Below are 17,105 nucleotides of genomic sequence, written 5' to 3'. Positions count from 1 at the left end.
TCGGGTTGAGCTGGTCCCTGGATCGGCCTCCCTAAGGGTTCCCCTCTCCATTCAACTGATGGAAACCACAAGGCATCAAGAGGTGAGGTCTAAATGTCCCACTTCTCCAGACTGTTGCCATGTGCTTTTAAACCTGAGACCTGCGGGGACTGCTTTTAGGAGGTCTGTGAAAGACAACCAAGAGAGAAAGCGTATGGTCAGTAGGTTGAAATTCAGAATAGTAAGGTCCACAACTACACTGAAAAACGCCCCAGGACCAACCAATTGAAAAACCATTACGAGATGGCAAAGATCTCTGAATTCTCTGCACCAGGAACAAAAATGATGAAGAGATGAAAGACTGATTGAGGCTCTGCCCTTCACATAGCAGCTATCTCAAGGAAGCTTTTCTTTTTTTCAGCTGCAGGAGTCAGTCTGAGTTTCCATATCTTTTGCTGGAGCTCTCTACGCTCAAATCCTCCCCCAGGTAACCTTTCAGATCTCCGATTTTCTAACAGCTCTCCTAACCAATTTTTGGAGCCAAATCACTGGAATCAGATCACACAGATTGCTGGAATGCAGAAGTTAAATAACCAGATTTCCTTATCAGGGTTTTCTTATTTTTTTTTCTGCTTATAGGGCAAAGATTTTCATTTATCTAATTCCTATCAGATGTTTTTAATTTGTGCATTTTGTTTAATCATTTCCATGCCATGGAGACCTGACTGGGGAGGAAAAAAGAAGGCTAAAATCGTCCAAAAATATCTACAGAATTTGTTTCTTCTTTCCCCAATATTTTCCAATCAGACATGAAAAATATTAACAGGAAATTTCTCTGGAATTTTGGGGCAAGCTGAAACAATATGGGGAGCTGGCTGCCAACATATTTTCTCAAATGCATTTAAATTTTCCAGCCCGCAATGACAAGCTGTTAACAGCTCCTTGGATTTAAAAAAAAAAAAAAAAAAAAGAAAGAAAATTCAGCTGAATGTTTAGATTTCTGCCCTGGAGTTTAACACAGAGTAGCAAACCGGCACTTGGGTACCTGGCAGTTTGGTAGGGATCACGAGGGAAGATGCTGTGCTTCATAGCACTAGGGAGTGTCCCAGTTTCCTTCCAAAACAACTGCTGTTACTTGAGCTGAGAGCCAGAGCCGTGAGGGGATGGCACAGGTGGAAGCACACGTTGGCCGTTGACCACCACTTGTCCCCACCGAATACGACGGAGAAGGGGGAAAACCACTGTCATTGCATCTGCTTCATTTTTTCTGGCAAGACCACTCATCAGGGAATCACAGCGCAAACTCTGTGCCCCAAATACGGTTCAATTTTTCCTTCTCACTCCTTGCAAACCAAACAAACGACTCCAGGAGACATGGGCTCACCCCACACCTTCATCCCCACCGTGCCCACGTGCTCCTCTGCACCGCGCCGGTGGGTCCGTGCTTCTCCGCTTGCACCTCCCTGGGCTGACGCCTGCGGCCACGGCAAGCTCCGGGCGAGGGTTTCACATTTCCCAGCCCGGCTGTTTACCCGGCACTCAGGCTGAATGAAAACAACTGCTAGAGAGCGGCTTGAGTCAACAAGAGATCTGACGGCCACCCGACTCCTGGGCAGGCTCTCCTGCCAACTTCCCAATGAAAAAGAGAGCCAAGCTCAGGCTCAAGGCACGACCTTCATGTTGCTTCATGTTGTGCATTTATCACCCGGGCTTGGATAGTCCCAGGCACCTAAATGATGGGCACCTTGTCCCCACTGCTGGGTGAAGGTGCCTCTGGTGCCTCATGGATCAGACGGATCGGTTGGGTCTCCCGAGCTGTGCCTTGAGCCAACGGGAGCTACAGTCTGCATCCACCGGGGTGCCAAGACCCATGGAAGTTTGCACGGGCAAAGCCCAGAGCATTTCCCAAACCTGCCAGCTATGCAAAAGCAAGGTCTTTCTGCAGTTGTGGCTGTTGGGGATCTCACCAGCATGGGTCTGGGGTGAAGGCAAGGGTGGCCAGAGGGTCACGGTAGCTGCAGTCCCCCAGATCTGCAGGACGTGCTCTGAGCACAGATGCGTTGCGTGTCCCCTCCCTGTCCTGCCTTAAACACAGGTGCTCATTCCAGAGCTGACCAGGTAAATATCCCTGGAAAACGCATCTCACGCAGGGTCCAATCCAGCCCTCCACGCCTGGAGAAGCACAGCTCCCTTGGACACGTGCAGGAGCACACGCAACCGCCTCGATCCCTGGCAGCCCGTGCCGCTGCTGCCTTCAGATGCTACTCAAAAATCTGGTCCTTTTGCATTCAGATGGAGCCAGTCATCAATGAAACGGGGTGACTAAGACTCGGTGCTGGCACATGCCAGCCTCATCCCACATTGCCTTGTCTTGTCTTGTTTGCAGCCAGGCCATTAGCGGTCAAGGCCACCCAACCCCACCACTGCAAGCCCAGCATGGCAGAACATCCAAAGCCAAGCCAGAAAAGGCAGCCATAGGGTTTCTGAAATTTGCACTGGTAAAGCCAGACCCAAAAAAAAGACCTCTTCCCACCCTCACGTCCTCCACCGAGAAATTGCCCAAATTGCTGCCGTTGCAACAGCCATAAACCATTTAATGGTTTATTAAATCGCTCTCGTATTTATGGTGCCATTGTGTTTGACTTGAGTTAGTTTCTAAGCAGCTCAGCTGCACTCAAAAACTACAAAAAATAAAAAAGGAGAGGGGAAACACGGCAGCAACCAGAGGTGATTTCATGTTTAAGAGACCTGAAGCCTTTGCTGACTACCTTCCCCCATGTACATGCTCTTCACAGCTGGTAGGAAGTGGAAATCCATTCCCTACCTTTGGCAAATCAACCTTGGAGAAATAAATAAACATAAAAATCACTGCTGGCAGGTGCCTCTTCTGTCTCGACTTGTCCTGCTCAGGTCGGCTCAACAACATGGAGATTTCGGCGACAAAGCCACTTCTGAGTCCCTCTTCCCACCCCAAAGCCCATCCTCAGCTGTGAACAGGATCCAGCCCTCCAGCTGGGAAACGGACGCAGGCTGGGAAAAAAACCCAACCAGCTTTTTTTTTTTTCTTTATTGGTTTAATTTTTTTTGCAAAGGGAGTGTTGTTTCACGAGCACAGATCCATCCCTGGAGCACCGGTGTTGGCACAAAGCGGGGCAGCATCCCGCGGTGCCGGGGGTGGAGGGGCTTCGCTGGGCTGCCCAAGCCCAAATCACAGCCTCAGCTGCATCCTACTGTTCCTGTTAGAAATCCCTTGCTAATAAGGAGGATTTCTAAGAAAATCAGTGAGCGGGATAAAAAAACCAAGTCAAACCCTCAAATTTCTGCACCAGGCATGCTAGAGGCTCCTAGCAGCTTCAAGGTAGGATGCTTGTCTGGATCATACCTGGGATGAAGGGACAAGTTTCCTCCAAATAAATTTATATCGGTGACTAAGGAGCCTTTGCTCTCCACTTGTGCAGGATAACCCAGAAGTGCCTGTTTGCATTTTTAGGGGTAGAATAATTCAATCTCCTTTGGCCGGGCACTTAGTCCTTGCCTTCAAGCCCATGAGCCAGACAGCCATCCTCCTGTTTATCCTCCAGTGGAAGCAGCTGGAGCACCCCAGCTCCGGAGAGACCGAAACTGGGAAGTCACATACCCCCTTTGGGCTTGTGGCCAGATCCGGGTGCAGGACAGCAGGACGCCCAATTTTTCTCCCGGTACCACTGGGAGAAAAACACCTCCCATCCCAGTGGCGTTAGCCCTGTTGTTTACCAGGCTCAGCTCTTCTCCAGGTTTCCTGGAAATACCAGCAAAGCCCGGCAGCGCCTCGGCACCGGCGATAACTGCTCATGCCCCTTTCGCGTGTCTCCGGAGGAGGTTGCGGCTGCTGGGAGGGACGGTGGCGGTGCTGGGTGACGGCGAGGTCAGGAAAACAGAGCTCGGCAGCTTTTCCTCCCTGCGTGCACGTGAACGGAGCATGGACAGCCCGTGCTACTTCCCGGGGCCGGCACATGCGTCCCCGTCGTCCCTCTCGAGCTGCCGAGCGTGGGTTCCTGCCGGTGGACGCGTGCCAGTGGGTCGTGCACGGCCAAAAAAACCCCATAAAATAGTAAACAAGTTCCCCTCGTTGCCCCTGCAAAAGGCTCTCCCCGCGTCAGGTTGGACAAACAAACATCAGAGCTTGAGCGCCAAGGCGTCAGGGAGGGGAATAAATCAGGTTGTCTGGAGGGTTGCAGCCATTTAACACCAGCCCTGCCGTGTCCCTGCCAAAATACCAGCTGCCGAGGGCTGCCAGCCCCACCGGGAGAGCCCGAAGCAGAGCTGGGGCTGCACGGGAACACAGCAGCACCTCCTTTTCCCGGCAGATTTGTCATCAACCCTTCCCCAGCCTGGAAGTGGCATCGTTTCTCCCCAAGCCATTTCAAAGGGAGATATTTGTCTGTCTCAGACTCCCCACCCCAGCCTCGGATAACCTATTTCAGGCCTGAGCAAAGCTTTCCCGAATTTTCAACGCAAAATCCCTCTGCGTGGGGTTTTAACACCCTGCTCCTACCCACATGGGTTGATTTCAAAGCTCCACATTGCACTACGGTAAGGTCCGGACCAGCGATGCGCACCAAAATATACCAACATGGGGGGACGCAGCAGGACGCTCAGGCATGGTCAGGTTTGATGCAGAGAGCGCTGGATCTACAGATAAGAGCAGCTAAAGCTACAATCACAGCAGCTTCCAGCATATGGCTGCACCCTCCTGTGCCTCAGTTTCCCCCGCTTCAAGTGATAAAGCTGGAAATCCTCCAATGGGGACTGAAGGACTGGGGAGGGGAGGAATAAAAACAATCTCGGTAGCCAACTATGAACAAACAGTGTGATGCCCCCAAAGAAAAAATAATAATAATGAAAAACCAAAAGGAAAGCCCAATTCTAGGATGTTTTAGCAGGAGGGTGCTATAGAAAATGCAGGAGGTTGGGTTTTCTGGCCCAGATGGTGCTGGTTCCTCAGCACTAGGGAAGGGCACTTCTCACCCTGGGCCCCACGCTTTTGGGAAGAGGTTTAATCGGGTGGGACAAGGTGGGCAACACCCAAGATGTTTCCAGAATGGGGTATATGGGAGAGCACAAAATTAAAGTGGTTTTGTGCTCCAGAAAGGAGAAACCTGGGGTGGAAAATGTGGGAACAGCTTTCAGTCTGAAAACGGATGTTATAAGGAGAATGATAACTGTCCTCGATAGCAAGGAAAGTTTAAGGTAGATATAGGAAAAGTTGCCTAGGTATTAGGGAAAGCCTAATAATTATTGGGAGGACAAAGAATCCTGCAGAGGAAAACACAAGGGAAATCTGAAACTACTTGTGTAGGTTTGATCTTGACTCCCAACCAGGGCCTGTCCCCCATGCCCTTTTTTTCTCAGCCTTAAAACGCGGTTACGCAGGGAAAAAAAAAAAAAAAGCGGGGTGCCCTGGAGAGACGTGGGTGCCTGCGTGTGCGTGTGTGCACGCACGCACCAGGCAAACAGGGATCACGCCTCGCCGGCTGCTGGTTTTGAAATCCTCCCACGTCGCTCCATGAAAAACCCGTGGTCACCTGATTTAAAGCCTTTGGAGTCATTTTACGCCGAGGTGAATTTCTCCATCGTTGAGGGTGTGTTCGGGAAGGGTTCGGCACGCCAGCCGCCCTGCCGGCACGAGCTCTTGATGGCAAAGGGAACGTCAGTGTTGGTGGGATGCCAGGCGGAGAAGTGGCCCGGAGGGTGTCGCTGGTGTGATCTGAGCGCTGGGGTGAAGCCCAAGCCCACGCTGAGCTCCCTGCGGAGGGGTCGGACCCTTCTCCACGGTCCGAGCCCAGCCTAGCCCAGCCAGCTGGGTTTTTCCTACGTAACGTGACCACCAAGCCCCGTCTTCAGACGGCGGAGTGGATAAAAAGCACCGGGGTCATGCCATTGCCTGTTCACCGTGTAAATACAGCACAGGAGAGACCTTCTCCATCCACACAAGAATGAGGCAAGACACCAAGAGGAAGGTTTTCCAGCGTCCCAAGTTGCTTGGTGGGTTGCTGGCCCGGGGAAGGCAGGTTGCAGGCATATCTGACTGCTCCCAGGTTAGGAGATGAGGAGATGCTATCAGCAACTGCATCTTGACGTGGTTTTAATTCCCAGACTCGGGAAGTCTGAGAGGCTGTAACAACCCATCTCTTACCACCGACTGGTTTCTGTGGAGCGATTGGGGTGCAGAGTGGGTCCCCAAAACCCCCCACTGGACTTTATAGCTCTCCCACAGGGACCTGCACACCCTTTACAAGCCTCCTACCCCAGTCAAATGTGGGTGGTGGTCCCACCTCTGGCTGGTGGCAGCGAAGGGCATCCCACCTCCCCACCACAGCCTGGCACGTCCTCCCCTCCATCGACACCACAAGACGTGGTGGGCTTTGCTCCTTGGCTGTGCACAACCCCACGAGCACCAGTGAGAACATGACCGCTAGGCACGGTGGTTCCTTAAACCCATTAAAAACTCTCCATGAGTGATCATAAATGCTAAAGAAAGTGTAATGTCAAAGAGGCAGTGGAAAGGTCATGCTCACCACATGCTTTCTTGGAGCTGCAGGGACGTGTCGGGATGGGTGTGATGGGGGCACAGACACCTGCTCCTTTGGGTCATTTACTCGGGTTTCGTTCAAGAGGCCACCAAGGTGAAAGGGGATGAAACGAAGCCAAAAGCCAGAAGGAAAATACCCTGGCAAGAAACACCGGCTAGGGGGCAAAGCAGGACACGAGGGGGTTTCCAGCCTTCCAGGAAAGGTGTTCATTGAAGACAAGGCGATGGTTTGACTCAGGCACGAGCTGGTGAGTCAGGAGAGCCCGGGCCAGCTCTGCCGCACGTTTCCTCCCTGTCCTTCGAGCAGAAGGCTGCGAGCAGACGCCCACATCATCATCGTCACTGGGACAGCCCCCACGGGGAGCTGCGGCGGGCAGGACCCCCCCCCCCCCCCAGGCAGCTCCCGACTCCCCATTTGGCTTCTCCGCATCAGATGCATTGCTCATCAGCGCTCGTAAATCCTCCCCGGTGCCGTTGATGGGAAGCGCTGGATAAAACGTTTTCCAGGGCTGCCAGGAAAGCACGACATCAGGGAGCGACGGGTGACGTGACCAGCAAACGCAGCAGCATGTGGATTCACAGGGCATTGCCAGCAAGCCAGAAAGCATCCCAAAGTGACAAAATTATCCCTTTTAATACCAAAAAGCTGCAGAAAGGTAAATCTCCGCCCCTAGTTGTAATCACTCGGCAAAAGCAGACAGTTTCCCATCAGAGGGTGTTATAATCTGACTATCTGCACGAGCTGTGATATAAAGGAAGCGCTTGACAGAGAAGGGGACTTGCAGCAGAAATAATAGCACCGGGATGTGGCACTGTCCTGCCCTTTCCCTTCATGCTCATGTGCAAAAGGCACCTCTGCTCCTGCTAACAAGAGCCTCCTTGATCACAGCAAGCAGAAATGAGACCAGAAGACGTCATAACCTCTACTAACAGAAAGCAAAAAGGCTTAATAAAGAGCAGTATTGTTACAGCAGCCGGGCTGTCTACCCACTCCCCCCACCACGCGTCTGGAAATTGCAGTGCTTGGTAGCAGAAATCACCTCTGCAACGTCATCCCCACCAGAGCATTTCTCCTGTCAAAACAACTCCTGTTATCGGTTTCCCCGCTGTATAATAAGTTCTGCTAGCTTTGGATAGGAGCTGCTCGCAGGAGATCGCTCTGGTGGTCACCGGGAGAAAGGAGCCAGGGGAGGGTGGGCATCAGCAGGGCTTTGTGCAGGTCCACCAGGTGCTTTTTTTCCACCCACTGTCGTGGGATGCTGCAAACCTCCGTGCAGACAAGCACCCCGTGGTGGCTGGGATGTGGTGCGTGAGGGACATCCGATGAAACATATCCGCAGTGGGGTCAGTAGATGTGACACACAGTGAGATCTCTGCAGAGCAGCTCCGTGCCCCGCAAGCATCCCAAGGGCTGGAGGTGGGGGGTGATGTTACAAAGTCTCCAAGATCTCCAAACAACTCGGCCGATGGTGAGCGAATCAGTCCTTACGGAGGTAGGTGTGATGTGGGGAGGAAGGACCCTGGGAAAATTAGGAATGGTTTCTCAGATCTGCTGCTCCCCTCTGCGTGGTGGGGGCTCAGCTCCCCCAGCCCCTTGCTAGCCCTGAGGCTGGATTTATCTCAACTGCGTGCGGCCACCTTGGAGCCAAGTGTCTGGCTCTCCTTGCCGTCAGTGGCAATGGGACGGTTGCCACGGGGGCCACTGAGCCCATCCATCAGCAAACCAGCCTCCTGGGGGTCCTGGACCCCTGGCTCATGCCGTACACCTCACTCCAGAGGGCTAAGGAAGGCGAGAGTCATCTCACCCTATATGACATATGCAAGGCCACCCACCAGATTGTTCTCAACCTGGGAAGAGATGTTTAATCCAACTCATGTGTGAAGCGACCATGAGGCACAGCTTGCTTTCCCACTGCCAGCCCAGCAGGTGAAGGACAGGGTTCAGGTTTCAGCCACAGACCCCTCAGAAGCTCCCTGACCCCCGTGCTTGCACTTTTTTCCAGCATCCCTCCTTCTTCTCTTGCCTCTGCAAGCTCTGGCTGCTCCTCCAGATGCTGCCCAGGATCCCAACACTGGTCCACCATGACCATGGCTCTTCCGATCTCCACCTTGCTATGAGTTCTTGTTTATCCTGCAAAGACAGCGTGCTCAGCACAGTCGTGCAAGCTGTCTCTGCTTGGGGTTGTACCGATGTTCATGTCAGCAGAGCCCCTTTGCAGGAGCACGGTGTCCACCATCACCTCTCCAAACCACAACCCGCATCCATCCAGGCTTACCTCTGCCACCAGCATGATCCTCCTTGCCCATCCCAGAGAAGACCATCAACAGACAAAACCAACACCAACCACTCCAGAATCTGCCCCCTCATCAAGGACAAAAGTCCTCTTTCGTGCCCGATTCGAGCCACACGTCACCACGCAGGATCCTTTGCTCGCACCAGTCCCACAGTAAAGCACCCTGATGACCGGTGATCCAAACAGCACCCAGCAGGTCCCCTGTCCAACAGCTCGAAGCCAACCTACCCATAAAAAATTTTCTTTTCAGCTGGGAAGCACCTTGCACCATGCATCTGTCGTGCCCTTGCCAACTTGCTAATGGCTGTACCCGTACCCTGGGGAGCCAGTCACTCCCAGCATCGTGCGTTCAATCCCTGCTCGCTGGCTTTCAGTCTTATCTCCAGCTCCTTCCTAGCCAGCAATACCGCCAGGATTTCATTTGTCCTTTAAATAAATGACAAACGTCCTGCTCTCTGGCAATATCCTGGCTGCTTATTACCTGCACGCTCCCAGGCTTCCTTGTGTCAGCCGCAGTAATTAAATCATATTTTTCAGGCAGGGCGAAGGGCATTTTAGGTGAAAGCTCCCAACACCTCCTGCCAGTAAAGCTGTAGCCACGGATGCTGCTTTGCCAGGGCAACAGCATCTCTTGGGAATCAGGACTTTTTCCAGCGTTCCCAGCTGATGCGGTGATGCTGTAAGAAATTAATTCCTGCCATAAGCTCATTCCTTCTAGCTGTCCTCAAACATCTCTGCTAGAAATACCTTTCTTTAACATCTGAAACTGCCAAATGCCTTGAGGTCGGCTAAATGGCAACTGTTGTACAGACATGAAATGGGGATCCTGGGGCACTGCCACTGGCTACGATGCCACTGGCTACGATGCCCAGAGAGAAAGGAGGCAGAACAGAGCCAAGGCAATGAGGATTTAGTGCAGACTTGTCAGGAAGACCAGGGAAAGCGATGCCGAAGCTGCAAGCAGCGAGAAGCCGGCAGAGCTAGGGTGGAGTTTGCATTTTACTCCCCAGGATACTCCATTTCCATTTCAGGGGTGCGCAAAGACGGCTCAGGGCCTCCAAAATGCACGTCACAAAGTCTCCCTGTGCCTCAAGCTACCTGGGGTTTGCAAAGCAGCAGCCTTTAGGCAGAACCTTCTCTTCACAGCCCACATCTGGGTGGTGGTGAGCAAGCCCTGGGGTGGGTCGCTGCTCCCAAAAAGCTCCCATAGGAAAGGCACAGACTCCTCACTGAGCTGGCCGGAGCTCTCATTTTCCTCTGGGAGGATCCGGCAGGCATCCTGACTCTAAATCAGACTGAGGCCACCACCTTCAGCAAGGATTTTTAATGCGCCAGGTTGAACTACAGGGAAAATACCTTCATGCCCAACTCTCCTGCAAACTAAGGATATGCACAGCTCACCCTGTGCAGCTTTCGAAGGGCAGCCAGAAGACCGTGCTCTCCACAACCCTCCTGCCTGGTGGCTTATAGATGTGTCCATGGGAAACCCAGGCAGCCCTGAGCAGTGCTCCAGGCACGGCTGGTGACATGGGGTCCCACCAACCCAACGGGATGCTCTCAGTGGGGGTCACGTCTACACAGACCGCAGCCAGGCCGTCCAGAGAACCTCTACAAGCATCGCCACGGCCAAACTCGCACAGGTCTCTTCTAGTCTAAGCGAGTCTTACAGCCTCCATCTGCAAGAAGAAGGGGTCCTTGGGGGGGTCTCCAGCATGAGCTGAGCATGCACGTGCACAAGGGACGGACGAAACCCCTCCCCGCTGGCCTCTGTGCCGTGTCGGACCTTCACATGGTGGAACTGCAAGCTGATGCAAGGAGCTGCTGGCAGCTGCTCTGGCATTTCAAGGTTGACCTCTAGAGGAAGTTTGCAGAGGAGGTATGGCTGCAAGGGTGACGCGATGGTTGCAGAACCGAATTCCCCATAGCAGGGTCCAAAGGACTTGCAGATTAGCTGTGCCCCAGGTATCTAGCGGGGATGGCAAGCAAGGCACGGTGCCCCGACAAATAGATCTTCCCCAATTCAGGTGTGCTGGGCAAGACCGCATGGAAGTGCATCCTGGTGACTGCAAACCCACCACGTGTCCCCAAGTGCTGGAGACCTGCCCATCGTTCTTATCACTGGGATCCCTGCTGAGGCTGCAGCGGGGCCGCGCGAGCTGCCCTCCAACATGGGAATTTCCTCCCAGCTCTCCGTGCCCACCCCCAGACGCTCAGCGCTTTTAAAGCCTGACACACTCCGCTCTCCTCCAACCGCCCACCCCCCCCAGCATCTCTTCTTCTGCCTTAAACAAATCCGTTTATCACCTAAAATTAAATCAAGACCTGAAGTCTGCTGTGCTGTCAAGATGCGAGGGTGTGAACCACATCGCGCTTCATTGAGCCTTAAAAGGCAACACAAATCTCCGCGCCTGACATCACAGGCTCCGTGAATATCACTGTGGGCAAACTGCCGCACACCCAAAACATCCTCCCCAGTGCAAGGAGAGGTGAGAAAACCAAATCCAACCTTCCGTCCCAAATATTCATTCCCTCCCTGCTGCCCTTTCATGCCATGCCAGGCTCAGCGTGTAACATCTCCGCCGCGGTACCCTCTGCCCCTGCCCCAGCACTGCCAGCCCTTGGCGCGGTGCTGGGCTGCCCACCAGTCCAGAGGCACCGAACCACTTGGGCAAAGCACCTGGGTTAGAGGCTGAGCAGCATCTTCTCCCCCGTGTCCTTGCACATCCCAACTTAACCCTGCCTCCCGTGGCTTTTGTGTCTCTTGGAGAAGAGTTTTTTCCCCTTTTCTCCTCCCAATAGAGTTGCTAGGACAAGGGGCCACCACGAGCATCCTGCTGTGTGCCCCCCCAATGCCCGCACTATGATACACCGCCGGGATGAGGAGGTGACACCAAGGGTCTCTGCTTCACAGCGGGCCAGGAAAGATGGAAAACTCATCCATCCACCTCTGGGGAAGCACAGGAGCAGCTTGTCAGGGCTTTAGGTCTCCTAGCTGGGTCCTTCTTGGCCCACGCTTCCAAGCCAGGGGATGGCAAGGGGGGGATTTCTGCCAGCTGCTGGGATGGAGCTTTTGGGAAAAGAGATGGTTTGGGGTGCAGATTGGAGAGCACCACGTCGTGAAAGAGGGCTGCCCGGGTTGGACACCCCTCTCAAATGCCATTTACCTCCCCAGTCTCTCCTCCCAGGCTCCCAACGGCACAACTCCTTCGGCTGAGCATCACCCGAGGACCACCACAAATTCACGCAGGTTGCCAATTCTCAGCCCGCATCCCCCAAAACAGCCCCCAAAACATCCCCCAGCAGCATCCCCCTGCCCACAAATGTCCCGCTTCCTTCTCGTCCTCAACCTTTGCACCACCCAGAGCAGCTTATTCCCCCCAGAGCTGGGAGACATGAAAAAACCCAGTTACATCTTTACAGGCTGCATTTCTTACACTCCCCCCCCACACCCCCCATCCCAGCATCGTGTCGCCCCCATCCTCCCCCCCAAAACCCCGCGGTGCGGCAAATCCAGGCACAGCCCGCTGCTCCCATCTCCCACCCACTGCCAAAAAGCATCCCACGGGACACGGACCCCCAATCCCAACCCTGGTCCCTTAGGTGTCGTCCCCCCGCACCGTGGCCGGGGGGAGCATCCCGGGGTGCTGTATATGTGTGTCCCCCCAAAAAAATCCAGCCCTTACCTTTGCGGAACGGCATGGAGGGGGGGCTGGAGGCAGGGCTGTGCTCGGACTCCTGGGTGCCTTGCTTTTAAATATATATATATATCTTCTTTATTTTTATTTTCTTCCTTCCTCCTCCTTCTTCTTTTAAAAGGAAACGGACATATTTGGGCAAGGCCCGGCAGAACCCAGCGTCATCTGGAGGCAGGCACTGCAGAAAGGAGGAAGTTCTTGTCATTTCGGAGCTTTTAACCCTTCGTTTTCGGGAGGCAGCAGGGCTGGCAGAGAGGTGGCAAGGAGCTGAGAGCCTTAGAAAGGAATGGGAGGTAGTGGGAACTGTGGTTTTTTTTTTCGTTTGGTTTGCGGTGGGTTTTTTTTCCTGGTAGGACCAATACAGAATTCAGTGTAATGGATGGGGGTGGGATAACGGGGGTTTGGCCTCTTGCATTACCTTTGCCAATCTTCTGAGCTCAGCAGAGCATCGATCCCATCTTCTTTGGGGTGGAACAAGGCTAAGCTGGGAAAACTCAACTGCTCCCGACACCAAGGAGGCAGAAACTCAGATCTGGCAACCTGCGTGAATTTGTGGTGGTCCTCGGGTGATGCTCAGCCGGAGGAGTTGTGCCGTTGGGAGCCTGGGAGGAGAGACCGGGGAGGTAAATAGCATTTGAGAGGGGTATCCCACCTGGGCAACTGGAGGTTCAGATCCTGCCGTGCTAACCCCCATGCTGAGGATGTGCCAATCCCCCTTCTCCTGGGATCACAGGAGGGACAGCTGGCGCGGGGCTGGCATGAGCCGTGAGCCGAGCCTAGACTTTTGGAGCACGTTCAGGTCCGTGTGGCTTAATCTCCACCATTCAACCTGCAGCTCAGGTCGCAGCAGGAGGTGGAGCATTATCCCCTGAGAGAGCTGTTTATTTTTACTGTGGTTCTTTTGCTGCCCTCCCTGGAGGTAGAAGGAGGCATCGGCTTGGAGCTACTTTAAGAGAAACTCCTTAAGCTACCCAGGACCGGATTCCGTCCTTCCATCTTGGTGGTTAACAGCGATACCATGAGCTCTCTGCTGTGTCTTTGCTCCCTATAGAACTGTTCCTCCTTCCTGGAGTCACCAAGACCTTCCTCAAAACATCCCCGTGCCGGTGGCCGTGGTGGTACAAAGCCTCCCTGCCCATCTACTGCAGGCTCCAGCCCCATCCAGACCACCGCGATGCTGAAGGTGAACGCTCTTCATCCGCTCCAGTGCAGAGTCTGCCAGATTTGGCTTAACCCCTCTCTGGAGAAACCCATTTAAGCCAGTGGGTGAGGAGGACTCCAAAAAAAGCGCTCCCCGGGCTCTGTTATGAGAGCTGTAATTCCAGCAGGGATGGCAGGGACATCAGGGACTTTCATGGCATTGCTGCCTCTGCCCTGCTTTGGGAGGGATGGCTGCTGCGTGGGGAGATGTCCCTGAGCCTCAGCACTGTGTGAGGGACAAAACCATAGAAGATTTGGTGGCGTGGGCTGCTGGGCTTTCCTCCAGCAACTAGAACCAGTTACAGCAGCTGGTTTCTTCCCTGCCCCCGAAGAACATGGCAGGAGAGGCTGGGGCTGGGTCTCTGCCCAGTCAAATTGAGCAGGCAACCATTTTCTCAGGGAAAAATCGTCCCAAAGTGGAATTTCCCAGGACATTTAGCAACGCTAAAGGGCCACAGGCAGGGAAAATTCAAGGCAGCTGGGCTAGACATCCACGTGCCACTGCCAGACATAGCCCGGCAGGTAAAGAAAAACCTTTCTTCGCTCCACGTGGCCCAACACCCACGTGTGCAAGAGAAGGACACCCCAGCCGTGCCCGAGGCCAGGGCGGCACGACAGCAACCCGCCTTTTACCACATTTTCCAGCAGCAGCACCCAGCGCTTTCTGGAGGCAGTTCAGCAAGCCCTGATGCTAACTCCACAGCCCGTGAAGCCCCTCTTGTGTCCTTCAGGCTCCTTCCACCCCTTGCTGGAAGGTGCTGAGCCCCACTCCGTGCAGAGGCTCTTGCAGCCGTCCCAGTACAGTTCACGGCTCAGCAATGGGGAACAACTAAAGGAGGAGAGCCCGGCGCTGCCCGGCTTTTTCGGGGAACCCAAGCGAGCAGAGGTGCGCTCAAGTGCCAGCATCTATCCATGAGGGTCCCTGTGCAGGATCTGGCCCTGGGAAGATACCTCCTGGGAGGGTTGGCAGGTTGACCTAATGCTGCGTCTCCAAGCATCCTGGATCCGCAGGGCATCGTGGAGGACATGCTGTTATCTTGCTGGTAAAACTTTTTCCCCCCCCAGTTCCCTGTCTACCGCCCAGGAGCTCGGCTGAGCCACCCCCGGCAGGAACAAGAGCTCGACTCTAACCCGGTGCTGTACTCTGGGAACACTCCTTGAAGTGATGAGCTTCCAAATCTCTATAAAACACAAATCCAGAGTTTTACAGGTTTATTGCCTGGGATAAATAGGGATCAACAGTTCATCTCTGGAAGAATATTTCCAGCACGTGATTTCAGGGCATGGCAAAAGAAACAACGGGATATACTCAGGGTTAGACTCAATAGTGAAATTGGGTGTCGTGTCTGTCAAAATCCATGTTTGGATGTTTACATCCAAATTTGTTGTCCATAACATCCTGCTCCGTGCCTGCATAGCTTGGAAGATGCCTAACTCCTTGGCTGTTTTTTTTCCTGCAACATTGATCTTTCCTGGACACTGTCAGTTCAGCTCCAAAAACTTCCCAGTAGGAGCATCTCACAGCATCGTAGGTGCATTCAGGTCCTGTATTAGAGGCTGGTGGTTAAGGTTCCCATTAAAGTGCTTCCACCACCTGGTCAGGGAGGCAGAGAGGCTTTGCCACCCCCTTGGATGAAATGGTGAAAAGGTTTAAATAACCCCTGGGTGAGCACCCAGCCTGGAGGCAGCCGACTGGATGAAGGGCTGCTCCTGATGCTCCAGGAGCTTTTTGGGATTTAAGAGGTGCCTGTTCAGCCGTGAAGCACCTACTTCTCTGCATTCCATGGGCAAAACCAAGGCCATTCACCCAGGACCCAGCTGCCCTTCCAGGGAAGAGGCTTACAAGCTACATCCTCCCTTGAATCTGGTCCCCAGGAAATCATCTTAAAGTGAATAAAGCATCTGGTTGATAATTGGGATTTGCTCCAGTTGCTCTGTGCATTGGCCTAGAAAGATCTCAGATGGGACCATCCTTGGTCTCCACACATCTGCTTTCTGTTTTCCCCATGGGCAATTTCTAGAAAGCAGCTTCCAAGTTCCAGCCAAGGCCATCGTAGGAGTTGGAGCACCTCATTGCCTCACTCCCTATATTAGATACTATTTTTTTTCACCCACAGAAAGCACCTTGGGCATCTAAGAGGTGCCAGGTAGTTTAAATAAACAGGGGAGCCTTCACACGTAGTCTGGGGATTTCTGGTGCACTAGGATCTTCACCCCTTACTCACTGTTCAACAGCATTTCTGTCTGGGATCTAAAAAGAACAACATAAAAAAATATATAATAATAATAATAATAATAATAATAATAATAATAATAGAAAACCACTGAGAAGCAAGCTGGTCCCAAAACCAGGTTTAGATTTTAGATTAAACTAAATAAAATATGGTCCAGGATGGTGAAAGGAGGACATCTCTCCTCTTGACAGAGCACAAACGCCAGGCTGCACGGTCAGAGAGGGTGGCGGGTGGCTCAGCATCACTTGAGGTGTTTGGAACAGGTATGGCAAATACGCTGGGAACAGTCTTAGCCAGCACTGATCCTGCCCTGGGGCTGAGGGATGGTCCAGATGGCTTCTCGAGACCTTCCCAAGTTCTGGTTTCCACAGGAGAGGCACTTGGAGCAGCAATGTTTGCCAGCACCTTTCCCACCGTGTCCTGTAGGAAGCTGTCTCCGAAGCAAACAAAAGCATAATTTAATGACCATTAATATTTTAGGGGGGTTGTTTAGTTAAAACTGACCCAGCCAAGAGCCCTTTTACCTTTCTCCCAGGTTTAAAACCCACATTTGACCGAGATGCTGTGACCGCAGCCCTCAGCTTCATCCATAACTCCAGAAAAACCCTCTTTGGCCAAGATGGAGATTTAACTTCCCTTCCCCACCTTGCACCAAATCAATAGGTGTGCAGAACAGGGCTTCGTATCAAGGAGCACAGGAGCCGAGCTAAGCTACTCGGCATTTCTGCACGTATCTAAGGGAAGCAGAGACATCTTTACCTATACAGGGAGGAACGGAGCTTCGTATCGGTGATTGCTCAGCCAGGAAACCAGTATTGAACTGACCTCCCTTTCCAGTTAGCGGTACGGCACGATAATGGGTGGTAGCAATCTGAGACAGGGATGTCGGTGCTTTTCTTGAGCTGGAGCTATGCAGACGTTTCAGCCCGAGAATCAGTCATGGGGATCTCCTTCAGTACCAGGGTTGTATTCTACAAGCAAGTAATAATGCAAACAGCTTGTTTAAAATATTTATAACCTTTTGAATGGCTTGCGTGGCATGAACCCAAGAAAGACAAGGGTGCTTGTAATTGCTAGCGCTGAGTATATCGTGGGCTATGCTTACGTGATCGATCTGGCTCGCATAATCCTA

The 17,105-nt window shown here is 53.0% G+C and overlaps 1 protein-coding gene across 1 annotated transcript in view; it reads right to left on the bottom strand.

Moving 5' to 3' along the window:
• PFKFB3 (6-phosphofructo-2-kinase/fructose-2,6-biphosphatase 3) overlaps nucleotides 1–12,858 on the bottom strand; it is a 44,138-nt gene extending 31,280 nt beyond the window's left edge. Inside the window, exon 1 of the mRNA XM_049814478.1 lies at nucleotides 12,528–12,858. Coding sequence (XP_049670435.1) covers nucleotides 12,528–12,543 — 16 coding nt within the window. The 5' untranslated portion in view covers nucleotides 12,544–12,858. The remainder of the gene's footprint in view (nucleotides 1–12,527) is intronic.
• Between the last annotated feature and the right edge of the window lie 4,247 nt (nucleotides 12,859–17,105).

This window comes from Accipiter gentilis, chromosome 11, assembly GCF_929443795.1.
Source record: "Accipiter gentilis chromosome 11, bAccGen1.1, whole genome shotgun sequence".
Lineage (NCBI taxonomy): Eukaryota > Metazoa > Chordata > Aves > Accipitriformes > Accipitridae > Astur > Astur gentilis.
This window is presented reverse-complemented; position numbering and strand designations above follow the sequence as displayed.